General features: G+C 46.0%; 5 protein-coding genes across 5 annotated transcripts; 3 read left to right on the top strand and 2 right to left on the bottom strand.

Annotated features, from left to right (window-relative positions):
- Window positions 1-723: 723 nt before the first annotated feature.
- On the top strand, window positions 724-2,588 carry IL334_004199 (uncharacterized protein; the record flags this gene model as incomplete). Its single annotated transcript, XM_062935922.1, has 3 exons — window positions 724-839; window positions 913-2,258; window positions 2,386-2,588. 3 exons carry the CDS (start codon window positions 724-726, stop codon window positions 2,586-2,588), a joined length of 1,665 nt encoding a protein of 554 aa, XP_062791973.1.
- Window positions 2,589-2,617: 29 nt separating this feature from the next.
- On the top strand, window positions 2,618-4,430 carry IL334_004198 (uncharacterized protein; the record flags this gene model as incomplete). Its single annotated transcript, XM_062935921.1, has 4 exons — window positions 2,618-2,690; window positions 3,030-3,095; window positions 3,217-3,334; window positions 3,800-4,430. 4 exons carry the CDS (start codon window positions 2,618-2,620, stop codon window positions 4,428-4,430), a joined length of 888 nt encoding a protein of 295 aa, XP_062791972.1.
- A 440-nt stretch (window positions 4,431-4,870) lies between these two features.
- Window positions 4,871-6,857, bottom strand: IL334_004197 (uncharacterized protein; the record flags this gene model as incomplete). The annotated part of the gene is made up of 6 exons (XM_062935920.1): window positions 4,871-5,263; window positions 5,340-5,792; window positions 5,892-6,155; window positions 6,216-6,311; window positions 6,445-6,623; window positions 6,749-6,857. 6 exons carry the CDS (start codon window positions 6,855-6,857, stop codon window positions 4,871-4,873), a joined length of 1,494 nt encoding a protein of 497 aa, XP_062791971.1.
- A 341-nt stretch (window positions 6,858-7,198) lies between these two features.
- On the top strand, window positions 7,199-8,673 carry IL334_004196 (uncharacterized protein; the record flags this gene model as incomplete). Its single annotated transcript, XM_062935919.1, has 5 exons — window positions 7,199-7,489; window positions 7,583-8,075; window positions 8,138-8,150; window positions 8,230-8,460; window positions 8,565-8,673. 5 exons carry the CDS (start codon window positions 7,199-7,201, stop codon window positions 8,671-8,673), a joined length of 1,137 nt encoding a protein of 378 aa, XP_062791970.1.
- Window positions 8,674-9,156: 483 nt separating this feature from the next.
- Window positions 9,157-13,244, bottom strand: IL334_004195 (uncharacterized protein; the record flags this gene model as incomplete). The annotated part of the gene is made up of 3 exons (XM_062935918.1): window positions 9,157-11,571; window positions 11,616-12,987; window positions 13,096-13,244. The coding sequence occupies 3 exons, from the start codon at window positions 13,242-13,244 to the stop codon at window positions 9,157-9,159; spliced, it is 3,936 nt and encodes a 1,311-aa protein (XP_062791969.1).
- Window positions 13,245-14,817: the final 1,573 nt, after the last annotated feature.

The following is a 14,817-nucleotide window of genomic DNA, read 5'->3' as shown; positions in this document are numbered from 1 at the left end:
GGAAGAGGATTGTGTTTGGGTGCTAGCGAGACAAGACCGGGTATGAATGATGACCGTTTAACCCGGATGTCGTCCTATAATCGCAGCAAACTCTTCACGCTGGCCATTGTTCTTACCGAGAATAGAAAGGGCTTTCCCATGCAAGGGGTATTACGGGATCCCACATCGTTCTCGATTGATTCTCTCCCTGTCTCAGACCCCGCATGTGGTTGCCCCAAGGGTCTCTCATACGGCACCAGGCTAAGACAAAAGCTTTTACGTACAGTTGAAAAATCCCCCAGGTTGCATCAGCAGTGTCATATCACTTTTCTTTACCTAAGACAAGGCACAGTATCGACTGTATGCAGTCTGGAGTGAGAGAAAATAAACAAAACTTTACCCGACCAAGTCGCATGATCATTAAACCAAACAAATTGCAAGGGGGTTCCAGACTGAGAGGAAAAAAAAAAACAAATCGATCCCAACAATTTGAAGCTCGTCGATACCTATATAAGCTAGTCATATTCACACTGACCCCCCCTTCTTTCCTTTGTTCCCCATACAAATAACAACGCCATTTTAATCATTATTACGAGTGTGTTATCGACAACACCTTCCCTCGACAAGCGTGAGTATCGGTCATTCTTTCGCCACACGACCAAAGTGAACTGCTTCGTGTCAACAAGCTAACTTTTTTCTCTTGACAGCCTCTTTTAATCCAACAAACCTTCATCCTCAATCAATATGCCCGGCGGCGCTGTCTTAGCTGCGGCCACCAACCCCGACCGGGTTGAGGCGCCAGTCACCTTGAAAGCTTACTTGCTTTGTGTCTTCGCATCTTTCGGTGGTATTTTCTTCGGGTATGTGAATCTCAAACCTTGTGTCTATTCTTCACAAATCGAGCGTGCTAACCTAAGATGGCTAATCGATCAGTTACGACTCCGGTTACATGAACGGTGTATTGGGTATGGACTTCTTCATCAACATGATGACTGGCCTTCCCATCCCTGGCCCCAACGCCACACAAGCTGAAAAGGATGCCTTCACATTACCCTCATCCCGAAAATCCCTCATCGTTTCCATCTTGTCCGCCGGTACTTTCTTCGGAGCCATCATTGCTGGTGATCTCGCCGACTACTTTGGTCGACGAATTACCATCATCTCAGGATGTGCTATATTTATCGTCGGCTGTATCCTCCAAACCGCTTCCACCGGTCTTGGCTTGTTGGTTGCTGGTCGAGTTGTCTCCGGTTTTGGTGTCGGGTTCATAACCGCCATCATCATCTTGTACATGTCTGAAATCGCTCCTCGAAAGGTCAGAGGTGCCATTGTATCAGGATACCAATTCTGTATCACCATCGGTTTACTCCTTGCTTCTTGTGTATGTTACGCTACTCAAGACTTGATGACCACCGCATCTTACCGAATCCCAATCGCCATCCAATTCGCCTGGGCTCTTATTCTTGGTATCGGTTTATTCCTGCTTCCCGAGTCCCCTCGATGGTATGTCAAACATGGTAAAATCGAACAAGCTACGCGAGCTCTTGCTAGAGTCCGAGGTCAACCTCAAGATTCCACTTACATTCAAGAGGAAGTCGCCGAAATCATTGCCAACCACGAATACGAGACCGAGCTCATTCCCAACCAATCTTACATTGGATCTTGGGCCGCTTGTTTCAGTGGTAGCTTCTCCAACCCTCAATCTAACCTTCGACGAACTATTCTTGGTATCACCCTTCAAATGATGCAACAATGGACCGGTGTCAATTTCATTTTCTACTTCGGTACCACTTTCTTCAGCGATCTTGGTACCATCTCCAACCCTTTCTTGATCTCCCTCATCACCACTTTAGTCAACGTATGTTCCACTCCCATCTCTTTCTGGACTATCGAGCGATTCGGTCGACGACCATTACTCATCTATGGTGCCCTCGGTATGTTCATCTGTGAATTTATCGTTGGTATCATCGGTGTCGCCAAGCCAAACGATCCAACAGTCGTCAAAGCTCAAATCTCGTTCATCTGTATCTACATCTGCTTCTTCGCTCAAACCTGGGGTCCAGGTGCTTGGGTTGTCATCGGTGAAATCTTCCCCATCCCTATTCGAGCTCGAGGTGTCGGTCTTTCCACCGCTTCCAACTGGTTCTGGAACTGTATCATCTCCGTCATCACCCCTTACATGGTCGGTACCGATGCCGGTAACTTGGGTTCAAAAGTTTTCTTCGTCTGGGGCTCCACATGTGTGATTTGCTTTATTTACGCGTATTTCCTCGTTTGGGGTGAGTTTACTCTTTTCACCCGATCTTGCCCCATTTTGATCCTTTTTCGTCCGTTTTCGGTCATATCTGATCCTATATCACTCGTCTTTCTTCTGGTATCATTGCTAACGCCACTGTTTATCAACAGAGACGAAAGGATTGACCCTTGAGCAGGTCGACAGGATGATGGAAGAATGTGGATCTCCTCGAAAATCTGCTGGATGGCAACCTCATTCCACCTATGCGGCCGAAATGGGACTTACCCAAGACGGAAAATTGCCCGTATCCACTCACGAGAAACTCGGTGAACACGAGCACCGAAACACCATGGCTACCGCCACTACAGCCTAAGTGTGCAGGTCCAGCTGCTGGAGGAACTAATGAGAAGAGGAGGATCTATAGTTTTTCCAATTATCGATATTTCAATTCTTGTCGGAGATGCTCCCATGGCCCGTTCGTTTTTACCTTATAATGATTGTTAGGTGTATTGTGGTCTATTTTTGAATCGTACATATTATATGGAGCATGTATACCTCGCTCTACTACTACAGCTTGCACTGATTGATCTGATGCATGCATTGATTCATACGAGGTTAAGTCGAGGACGGGAAGAAAAGGACGCGCAGGAACGATGAAGAAGCAAGTGCCACACTCGAATTTGGTGACGCACGTGGCTTCAATCGAGCTCAACGGGGACGACCTTGAAGCGTTTCCGTTTCCTTTCTCTCTTTTCATCCATCATCCTTGGTCTTTGGCAGTCACACATCTCACAGGCTAATCTGCACCGGGCAGCTTCACTCCAGTGTTCTGTACAGGAAGAAGGAAAGGTCAAACTGTCGTCACTAGTAGATACTTTCCGTGAGTGAACGATTCAACATCTGCATTTCCAGACCACTATCGCATAGAATCTTGAAAAAAATATCAGTCGAACTCTTTTAAGCAAGTTACTAATTACTGATTCCGTATTCGAAATCTTCAGTGCTACCCTTTCTACTGGGTAAATCACTCAAAGTGTCGTTTTTCAACCCGTTTAGAAGAGCTCAGGTGGAGCGGGACCAAGGGAAGATCGTTGTGCAGGTGAAATGGGGTCGAGAGAGGTGAGCTCATTTGCTTTTGGCTTCAGACACATCTTTTGGCTAGTTTGCGTTATATATGGTCCGGAGGGAGAAGAGGAAGTCGGGACGAGAGATGTGGTCCATAGCAGCGGGAAGAGGAAAGGGTGGAGGGATGAAGAGGGGAAGCCGGGAGGGAGAAGAGGGAAGAGGGAGGGGGGAGGGAGAAGAGGGAAGGACAAATACGGGTGACGAGGTATGTAGAGGAGAGACACGATGAGGGGAGGAGGGGGGAATCCGACGGAGGCGGGGCGGGGAGAGCAAGAAGGCGAGCGAGCGAGAAAGGGAAGGTACGAGGGAGACTGGAGGAGGAGCCTGAAGGACTGACGGAGTTCAGTCAGGCAGAGAGACTTTGCCTACTTATGATCAAAGTCTGCTCACCTTTGCGTTCGGGACACATTATCATGCAAGTCTGTTGTCTGTCCAGGACTGACTCATTTCTCCTCACAGATTCAATATCCCAATCCCTTCACCTTCCCTCACTCCGCTTTCCACCTTGCTTGCCACGCTATCAGCCCAAACTTCATTACCGCTTGATCAACTGAAACTCATATACAAAGGAGCTGTATTGAAAGACTCTTCACTTACAATCTCTTCATACGGTATTGATGATGGATCAACACTTGTCCTAGTAGGCAAAGGCGGTGACATACCTTCTGCTCCTCCTGGTTCATCAAGTACTCCTTCAAACACATCAACCGCTGGTGCGGGAGCGGGTGTCATCAAAAAGAAAAACAAACAACCTGAGACTGATAATGAATCAGTTCTAGTCGAGTGGATATCATCTTTAGTCAATTCGATAATCAATCCTTTGATACCAAGTATTGCAACTTTCATCTCACAGACTTCACCTAAATCAACTAATAGACCTGCACATATTCCATCTTTCGACATACTACAAAAAGAACATGCTAGATTAAGTGAATTGCTCTTGAAAGGGTTGTTAGATTTAGATGGGATCCATATACAATCAGGTTGGAATGACGCTAGATTGAAAAGAAAAGAAGGTGTAAAATTGATTCAAGGTGAATTGAACAAAGTCGATGAAGCTTGGGGGGAGAGAAAGAAGTTGGGTGGTTAGAGATCATACAGATCATTTCGAAATGTGGCAGGCTTGCTGTAGACATTTCAATGCAAAGCTCGCTATAGATTTCCCATTTGACATGCACCACATAGCTACATACTACTTTGTTTATTGTTGGCCGACGATTCACCGTCAGATTCTGTGGTACCACCGTCTCCAAAATATAGGATTCCAAGTACATGCATGACCATGATCGTGTTCGTGATCATGCGAAGAAGAGCACTTTAGGCAGTCGCGACTAAAGCCCAACTGCGTCTTCGTTCTGACTTTCCAGTGCACTTTACATTTTCATCTTCATCTTAATGCTGATATACCAAAAGCAATAGTTCTTATAGATATCTCGTCCATTAATCAGAAACAGTATCTACAACCATCTTTTCATTCTTTGCATTCCTCACTCCGACTATCGCCCTAAAAATGCGTCGTTACATCTTTCTTTATCTCCTTCCCGCAGGTCTGGGTCTAGCGAAACCTCCTCCGCCTCCACCGGGTGAGTTGACTCTTGGACCAAACGCGTCAAAAGCTTTTCTGATACCATCTTTGCCATCGCCATCTTCCTCGTTTGAAGGGGTTGCAGCTCCACTTGCAGGTAAAGGAATTTGCGTAGCAGATTTGACGGGTAAATTTACAGGTCTTGGTCTACCAAAGGCACCTCCAATGGGAGCACCAAATGGAGCTGCTGAAGATGAAGTGTTGTTTCCAAAAGGTGTTGATGTGCCTGTGTTGCTGGCTGAATGAGTAGGTAAAGAGGTCGAGTGGGTAGGTTTGGTTGGGGGTAAGGATGATTTCAAATGCGACTCAGTCAAATCATTTGGATCAGATGTTTCGAGCTAAGTATTTGACAACGACAACATCAATCAGTTTGCGGTCCTTTTCCGCCTAGGCAAATCTCTGGGACGAACTCACTTTACCGACAATCTCGACGCCAGCTTTGTCAATGGCATCTTGTTGGATACTCCTGACACTAGTAGAGTAGATCATCCTGAATTTAACAGGACTGGATGATGGACAACAATAAATGAAGAATACTCTTCCTTTACCACCTTTCTCTTCCTCTATCGGAGAAGTTACATCTGACTTCGTTGCTCCTTCATTGTCGCCTTCTGGTTTGGCCTCTTCTCCCTCTTGAGCTGCTGAGACAGGGACGACTCGGACACCACCTTGAGTAGCTTGGAAAGTGTTTCTTTGCTCGGCCAATTTGGTAGCTGATTTCAAGGCAGGGACCGCAGATGGAGGGGTTGGATAAGAGTAAAAAACGTATGAAGGCGATTTGGGTGGAATCTTAGCCGCTAATTGTGATGGTGTAGTCGATTCTGATAACACAAGTCCGATCGACGCAGGTTGCGAGGAAGAAATTTCCTATTTGAAATAGCGCAAAACAACAGAGTCAGCGAATCTTGCGTCATGATTATTGATTCTTATAAGGTAGCAAGATAGACTGATCAAGTTGAGACGTACGAGTATGACCGCCCAACCATCGTCACTTCTTTCTGCAACTTTTTTCAATGCTTGATCAACGCCATCTGCCCAAACCGTCTTTCCGCCCAATCCAACGACTACCTTTCTTCGTCTGGCTTCTGTTTCAGGATCTAATGCCGCACGTTTAGCTTCTGCAGCTTCTGCTTCTCTGACTTCAGCCAAAGCAGCTTCGGAAGCTGATAGCGGTGGAGGTGAAGCGAGATGATTCAGGTGTGCAGTCAAAGCTGATGATGTAAGGTCTTTCTGTTAGGAGAGCATTTTGAGTCAGCTTATATGGGAGTGTCGAGATCAGGGAAAACATACTATGGACGTAGCAAACCAATCATGTTTGAAATTGTTTGCTCCGAGTGCTTTGAGGAGTCCTGATCTTGATGAAGCTTGAAGCATCTTCGCTCGAACCTGTGCATGTACACCATAATGAGCTCGATACTTATCAACATCTAATCATACGTTGAGGAACAAGGTGTCAAATTGGGCTACCAGAAATCTTGACAACCACTCGATACCTGGCCAACAATCAGATATCACTTACGCCAGCATCATCAGGAACGAAAGTGATCATCATCCATTCGTACTTTCCAGCAACCTTCGTGTCTAGCCTGTAGGCGAAACTCGCTGGAGTCTTCGGAGACGGTAATGTGTCCTTCAAAAGTGAGATATCGTCCTTGTAAGTTGATTTGGGCTGAACGGTGGACAAGTGATTGAAAGATTCTAAGCACCATAACAGTGGATCTCATTAGCCACCCCGCCCCGAATGGATGAGTTGAGATAGCTGCTCGTTTGAGATCATCTGCTCTGATGTATGTGATGGCATACTAATAAACAGTTGTACTTACCCCCTTCAATCGTAAATACTAACGCTCGGATATCCCCTGCGTCGTTGATAGCATTTGAGAAAGCGGACGAGAGTGAAGGGGGAACTTTGATACCTGAAGGAGCCGACATGGTGGTGAGAAAACTGAGGAGTCTGATTGCCAAATGACAAGTGTATGGTGCTTTTGCTTCTGCTAAATGACAATGGAGTGTAAGTTGTATATGATGGGTGAGCGTGATATCAACGAGGAGATGTGTTTTCAGGCACGGTTGTAATAGGAGTAACTCGGAGGTAGGTTATGATGACGTCGAAGCGAGGTTACGACCCACTAGAAAAGACATATTATCCCGAATATTTTAGCTCTTCCCCTCGTCGACTTTATCGGTGCGAGTAACAATTCATCTTGAGATACCGAGTGACAGAGACACCCGTCATTAATACAGAGAAAGAAGTGACAAGCAAGCAAGAAAAAATGTCACCTTCACCACCTTCACACATCTTGATCATTGGAGGTGGCATCTGCGGAGTATCAACCGCTTATTTCTTATCGACTCATGCGGCTAGATCATCTTCCACCAAGATCACTTTACTCGAAGGAACGAAAATAGCAGCCGCTGCATCTGGCTATTCGGGTGGGTTCTTGGCTAAAGATTGGCATGGAAGTGCAACTGCGAGTCTAAGTGCAATGAGTTACGATTTACATGCCCAATTAGCAAAAGAATTTGGAGGTGAGAAATGGGGTTATAGAACTGTCGATACTTTGGTGAGTGGCGATGTTGTGATTCGTGGGGTCTTCATTCATCACTGGTGCTACTACAACAATCGTTCACTTTCGAGCTGACAATGAACGTATCAGTCAATCGAAACAGACGCTACAAGGAAATCTAAACGATCATCACCTTTACCATGGCTCGCAGATGGACTCGTTCACTCGTCTCGATCTTTGGGTAGTCACAATACTACAGCTCAAGTGCATCCTGGACAGTTTACGAATTTCTTTTCCGCCAAATTCTTAGAACAACCTTCCACTTCACTCGAAATTGGAACAGCTACATCACTCAAGCTGGACGAAAATGGTTCTCCCCAATCAGTCGAATACGTTAAGTCAGATGGATCAAAAAGTGATATGGAAGTTGACACTGTAGTTTTGGCAGCGGGACCTTGGACAGGTACATTGGCAGAGAAATTGCTGGGCGATAAAATCGGTGGCAAATTAGGTGTTCAAGGTCATAGAGCACATTCAGTAGTCTTGAAAACAAAAGATCGATTATCAGCTACTTGCCTGTTTACAAGTATGACTATGGAAGATGGAAGTGCTGGTGAACCAGAAGTTTACGCTAGACCGGATGGTTAGTTTTTCAGCATTCGGAGAAACTCAAAAGCTGATTTTGATGCTTTTTCGCTTGTATAGGTACAACGTACATGTAAGTATCCACCTGTGTAGTCCTCCCTCGATTCATTGTAAATCTGAGTAAATCGATCAAATCGCTGACTTCATATCAGTTGCGGAGCAGGTGACGATGAACCATTACCTGCGACAGCAGCGGAAGTATCACCTTCACCAAACGCAATCTCGAAATTACACAAACAAGCCAAAGCTTTGTCGGATGTATTTTCGACTGAGAAAGGAGTCGAAATAGTTGCCGAACAAGCTTGTTATCTACCTATTGCAGATAGAGGCAGACCGTTGATAGGTAAAGTACGAGGTGTACAAGGTGTTTTCATTGGATCTGGGTATGTTCTTTACGACTCTGTACACATCACACATCAGCTATTTGCTATTACGTGTAACAATGAGACGCGAAAGCCTTTCGCTAACTCTTAATCTCACACTTTAGCCTCTCTTGTTGGGGTATAACTCAAGGTCCAGGTACAGGAAAAGTCTTGGCTGAAATGATATTAGAAGGTAGACCTAAATCCGCAGATATATCAAAACTCGCTCCTTGAAGGAATGATTAAAACAAACCTGCGAGAGGATGATTAGACCTAATTTGTATCGTATTCCTCATGTCATAGTTCATACATGTATATATACGTTACTCCACTGACAAAACGTAAACTGAGGTAGTATTACATCGCAATGTATATTCAAGCCAGTCTTGCTGCATACTTTGATTTTCCATCTCGTTGGGCGTCAGTGCGTTGCTGTGAAAATGAAAAGTGGTGGAATATGTATCTATGCATGAGAAATCGTTTCGCTTTTTCCTCTGAACTTTATGAGGAACAATGGATAATCATACTGGAATTACAAGAGAAGTTGGGGGTATTGTACGCTGAGAGCAATAGTTGTAATGATAGTACGAATAAAAGAAGAAGAAATTGTTTATATGACCGTGGAAAAAGAGAAAAGATAAAATTACAACAATAGACTCGTAATATACAAGTCAAAAATGGACACGAAGCTTTTTCATCCCGAATGGAAGGTTCTGTCTATAAAGCTGATAGACCCATGACACCTGTACAGCCTGCCCAGAGGATATCCAAAAATTCTCTACCTTTCTCAGATAAACCTGTACCTCGCCATTCTTCATAACCTGTTGGACCCCAAGCGGATTCACCTTTACATAAACCTAATCTATCTAAACCTTCCAAGACGAATTCGACACCTTGTGATCTTGAATGACACACTGCGATTACAGTTGGCATTGATTTGCCTGTTTTGGAAACTTGAACGGTTTTCTTGTAATCGTTGAAAGGTGATATTTCATCTTCATCTTGATTACTGGTGTTACCTTCTGGTACGGGTGAATTGGTCGAATGTGTCACCTTGAGATCCCGTGCATCAGACGACGCGTTCGTTGATTCTGAATCCATTCCACTGTCAAAGACGGATTCACTTTCCGATTTCAGTTCTTGAACATCAACAACTTTTGCTACTACACGGAAAGATCTGAAAGGTAATGGCGGTAAAAATGAACCAGAGACTGATTGTTGCGTCGATTGACGTCCGATCGCTTGTGGTTTGATTGGAGAATGGATATTTCCAAGACTCTGTGAGATAGTCTCTCTCTTTATGACCCCGTTGTCTTTACTCGCTCTGCGTCGCAAAAGTTTCTGAAGTTTCGGTAATGATCCTGGAGTAGCTGTACCTGATGTTAAGAAAGGTTGCGGTGGGAGATCCGATATGGATGTCTTTGAAGAAGCCGTTGAAGGTCTATTTTCTGTGTCATCCGGTTCTGCGTTGAATGGTACATACCAGACCAACAAGACTTGTTTTGAGCCTTCGAGGAAGAACGGATGGGTGCTAGGTTGTCGAGTCGGTAGGGAAGGTCTAGCCAGAGGTATCTCATCCAATGGAATGATCATTGCGACAGCTTCATCTGGTACACCATTCCAGGCCTTTCCTTCCCTACACTTAGGCGCAGTGACAGTGGGTTCGGCCATGATGATGTCTTCTCCACTGGTAGTTGAAGAGGCGGCTTTTTTAGGTTGTTCACCCGATGACCATGGTCCACCACTATCACTTGAGCTGGTTGCACTGTGATGACTTGAAGCCGATTGATGTGACCTGATCATTGCTCTTTCACGATCAGACGGCTGGACGTGAGCTTGAGCTTTATATGGTAGACCGTCCGAGCCTCTGGAGCTTCCACTGAACCAGTTGGTATGTGTAACGTTCGATGCTCCGGACCATGAGTGAGCTTGAGCTCGTTCCCTTTCCCTCTCTTCACGTTGAGCTTTCTTCTCATCAGATGATGAAGATCCACCCAATCCCGAACTTTTCAAAGCTCTCTTGAACACTCCACCAAGAGATTTATCTTTCTTGCCTTCAGTCTCGGCTTCTTTACTTTTAATCCTCATCAGTCCTTTACCCTTGGGTTTATCTTCTTTACCCGAGAATGACGTTCGATGATGTTCTTCCTCAGCGATTGACTGCTTCTTTTTGTTTCCTGCCAGTGCCGCCATGGCGGCACTCAATGGCATGCCATGTGATAAAGCAGGAGTCATCGTCACTGTCGACGCCTGACTGTTCAACCTTTCTTTACGTTCCAACTGAGAATTGTCGGAATGTGAATCGGAAGTGTGTACGGTTGAAGCCGATCTTGCCGATCCTGATGAGCTCTGATGTTCTTGGTGTTGAGGTTGGAGCCAATTACTCGTATTGAAATGAGGCAATTTGACGCCACCTTGATCTCTGTGCACAATTTTACCGGCTAAAGTATACCGCTCCCCCCCAAAATGGGGACCTGTGTGAGTCAATACAGTCTTACTGGAATTGTACGCATTTTTCACTTCTTCCAGTTCGTATTCTCTTGAACCGAGCTTGTACACCCGCCATGATCGGCCAGTCACAGCTGATCTGACTTCGCCATTGGAGAACAGTTCGTATTTGCCTGCACCGCTTGATTCCCACTCAGCCTTAGGACCGGGTCCCATCGACACGTCGAGCGGATCACGGGGAGACAGTGGCACAGTGTTGTTGAGTGCGCAGGCACGGAAGGTCCACTCTCCTCTTCTATCGCCATATTCATCATCGAAGGCTCCGACGAATTTAGCGAATGTGTCCTCTTCGTCACCGCCAAGTCTGAGTGTAGGTGTTTGAGGCTGAAGAGAAGAATTGGCACTGTTTAGAATGTCAATGTGCGCATTTTTTTGTTTTCCCTGACCACCCAGCTGAGTTTGAGATCCAGCGAGAATAAAATCTATGTCAAACTCTGTGACGTCCACGGGTGCTGGTGGATGTAGAGACGGAGGCAGTGGGTGAGGTAATGGATCGGACTGTAAATTACGTGATTGCAGCAAATGGTTTGCTCTATGTAACGCCAGTGTAGACGGGAGTAAGCGGGGTCCGGGGTCCGACAACGGTAGTAGAGGCGGCAAAGGTCTGAGAGGTGCAGAAAGGTTCTAAAGCGAATGTTAGTGGCGGCTTCACTTAAACATCAACTCACTTGTTGTCCATGCCTCTCTCCATCATACTCGTCTTCGTCTTCGTCCATCGATTCATCGCTGGTTTCTTCCTCTGCTGGGGACGTTTCAATGTCAGGATGGACAGTCCTCGAAGGTGATCCTTTCTTCATTCCTCTAGTCGAGCGACGCGATGAGCTTCTACGAAAACCTCCACCAGGAATCGCTATAGGTAGACTACCACGTCGCTGGGCAAAGTCACCTTCCGAGAATGCTCCCGTGGGCGATATGTGGGATAAGGCTGACGGAAGGGGGGGAGCAGAACTGGGACCAACTTCATCTCCGCTTCCGGGTGATTTACTGATACCCATTCTTTCCCACAGTAGCAAGCTTTGTCGTCTAAGAGCGCTTGCCGGTGTTCCCGGAGGACCTTGACCACTTTGACCTCCGATACTCAACCTTTCTCTTGCTCTCTTCCCATCTTCACCATAGGTCGCCGCTAAAAAGGCGCGACGTTGTCTGTCCGCCTCTGCTTCTTCCGCTATCTCAAAGACATCCATGTCGTCCCTCTTCCTGATTGACGGTCTTCTTGTACCTGTGGGTGATGCCTCAACAGCTCGAAGAGCGGCGGATGCAGCGGATGTACCACTATTGGCATTGACTGACCCAAATTTAAAACCTTCATCAGGCAATTGTGCTTCGTCCGCGATGCTGTCGCCCACGCTACCTCTTGGAGGTGGCAAGACTGGATTCCAAGTACGATGTGCTGGTCCTGCCCAACCACCATAGCCAGGGTGGGGTAAACTTCCTCTCCGTGCATATACCTCGGGAGGCACACCAGATATAGGAGCCGCTGCTGAAGAATCGGGAGCGACTTGTTCTGCCCCCGACACTCGAGCACGAGAGCGCGAAGAAGGCATGCCACTACCGCCACTGCCGCTTCCATCACTGCTCACTGGTCTGGAAGATTTTCCACTGGCATGTGTTCGGGTAGGTGAAGGGGCAGCTAGAGAAGGAAGAGCGGGATTGAGGGACGATCGTCGACGACCGGGGTTCCAATCGGGCGGATAAAATGAATGATTTGATTGATGAGATGGTAAAGGTCTAGATTGAGTGAGGGTTGATGTTGTGCTCGCAGCGGATCCACGTCGATGACCGAGCGAAACCCCACCATTAGGCAGTGCAGTGTTGTTGTCGCTGTTTGTCCAAGGCTGATGGAATCCTACGCTACGCGATGCGGACATCTGACCAGCATCTCGAGCGACGTGAGGAGCAACGGGAGAGATGAGATTGAGACCAAGAGGAGTCAAGGACCCACGTCTTGGATGATGGGTATGTATGAATTGGGATGGATGCGTTGAAGCGATCACAGAAGGAGTAGGTGGAGCGGAGGAAGGCGATTTAGGAGGTGATGGTCTACAAGCATTAGATGTTAGAAAACCTTCATCTTCAGTGTGTGCACGAATATGTCGCTTGACCATATGAACCTATACAGGACATTGGAGAAACATGTTTTGGACTCACGTATTACCTCTAGATCTACTAGGTAAAGCGCCTTCTGAACTAGGTCCAGCGACAGCGTTCAATCCCGTGCTATCCATCCAGCCTCCTGGTCCCGGTATAGGGATTGAAGATGGAGAAGTTTCCGTGAAAGGTGACCGGGGCGAACCCATTGTCAAAGTTGAATTCGAAGGTCTGTCTTTCTCTTGAATTCAGTTTCTTCCACTATTTCTGAAGGGTATATTTCTCACAGATGGATGTCGGTAGGTAGAATCGAAAGGCAGGTAGAATCGAAGGGTATGGTAGCTATTAGGGTGATATGTTCTATTGTTGACACGTAATCATTTGGACTTGAGCAAGAGCTTCAGTTGGAAATGATGCTTCTGCAAATTGTGTTTCTCAATATTACCCAAAGTCGTGATTTGCTTGTTTTCAGAGGAGTAAAGTTCTCTTTCACTTGGATTCAGATTTTCTGACAGACCGATGATTGCTTGGTGTTTGAGCGATACGACTGAAAGCTGATTGATCTGGAATGGGAACGGCAGAAACGATGGTTCCGAGTTGAAATGGGCTTGATCAGGAAACAATCGTATAATGCCGTGCAGCTTTGTTTGAATCCTCTCGATGCTAATAATCACTAACTCTGTCTCGGAGGGACGCAACGGGTCTTCTCAGGCGCTGAGCTGTTTGTGTGTCTGCCTTCTTATGCCAGGTATGTGTTGTTTGATCTTGATGATGACGATGATAGCAGATGGACAGGGGTAAGATGTGGTATAGTTATTCGGTACACTATAAAATTGACGATGATAGGCGGTAGGGAAAAGAGAAGTCGCTAGTGTACTTGTGAATTTTGGCTTTACGCTAAATGAGACAGAGGACACCTTTAAAAACTAGACTAGTGGAATAAACGATCGTAATGATAGTGCTGTAACTGAATGAAATGCTATCATCCTACGATTACTACTATATTTGCTGTTTGAAAGGGAAGCAAAAAAAAACAACACCAAAAACAGCAAGAGGAAAGAGGGGGGGGAAGTGGCAGTACGACCAAGCATTCACCAAAACTCAACTGAGCAGCACACCCATCCGATGGACAGAGTGCTCAGGGGATGAAATCCTTTATTCAGGTGCATGCACACTCAATTAAGGTTCACGTCAGTCGGTCAACGTGCTGCTCTTTCGCCGAACGCGGCTCAATGAAGGAATAGAGAAAGACCAAGTAGAAAGGATAACCAGATGAAAACCTAGGGGGGAAAAATGAGAGGAGGGTTTCCGGTAAATTATGTCAACATTCGGACCTTTTTCTTGCCTCGCCGTCATTCTATGACTTGCACAAGTTCTGAGTCTCATCTCATGCTCTCCTGATCTCTGTCGGTTCCATACACGGTTCTCTCGTCTACGGATGGCTGCTGGTCCTGCATGTAAGTTGCCAGATTCAAGTTGCGGCTTTAATTGTTGTCGTGAGAACGGAAGAGAGATCTCTATTTCCTTTTTCTGGTGAAGAAGAATACTGTATCAATTGAAAATTCCCCTTTTTGGCACTGTATCTCTTTACAAGACTACGGTTTCGATTAGTCAGTTCCGACGTGCCTGTTTCTTTACACTTGTATTATGAGAAAATTTTAAACTAACCGCAATAGGGCATTTTTTCTGATCACTCAATTAGCTACCAATTATTTTTTCATTTAAACCAAAACATATCGAGATGCTTTTCCGGCAACACGAAAGATCAATGATTTCTGCCTC

This window comes from Kwoniella shivajii, chromosome 5, assembly GCF_035658355.1.
Source record: "Kwoniella shivajii chromosome 5, complete sequence".
NCBI classification, from domain to species: Eukaryota; Fungi; Basidiomycota; class Tremellomycetes; order Tremellales; family Cryptococcaceae; genus Kwoniella; species Kwoniella shivajii.
The sequence above is the reverse complement of the archived record's forward strand: the minus strand, read 5'-3'. Positions and strand labels throughout refer to the sequence as shown.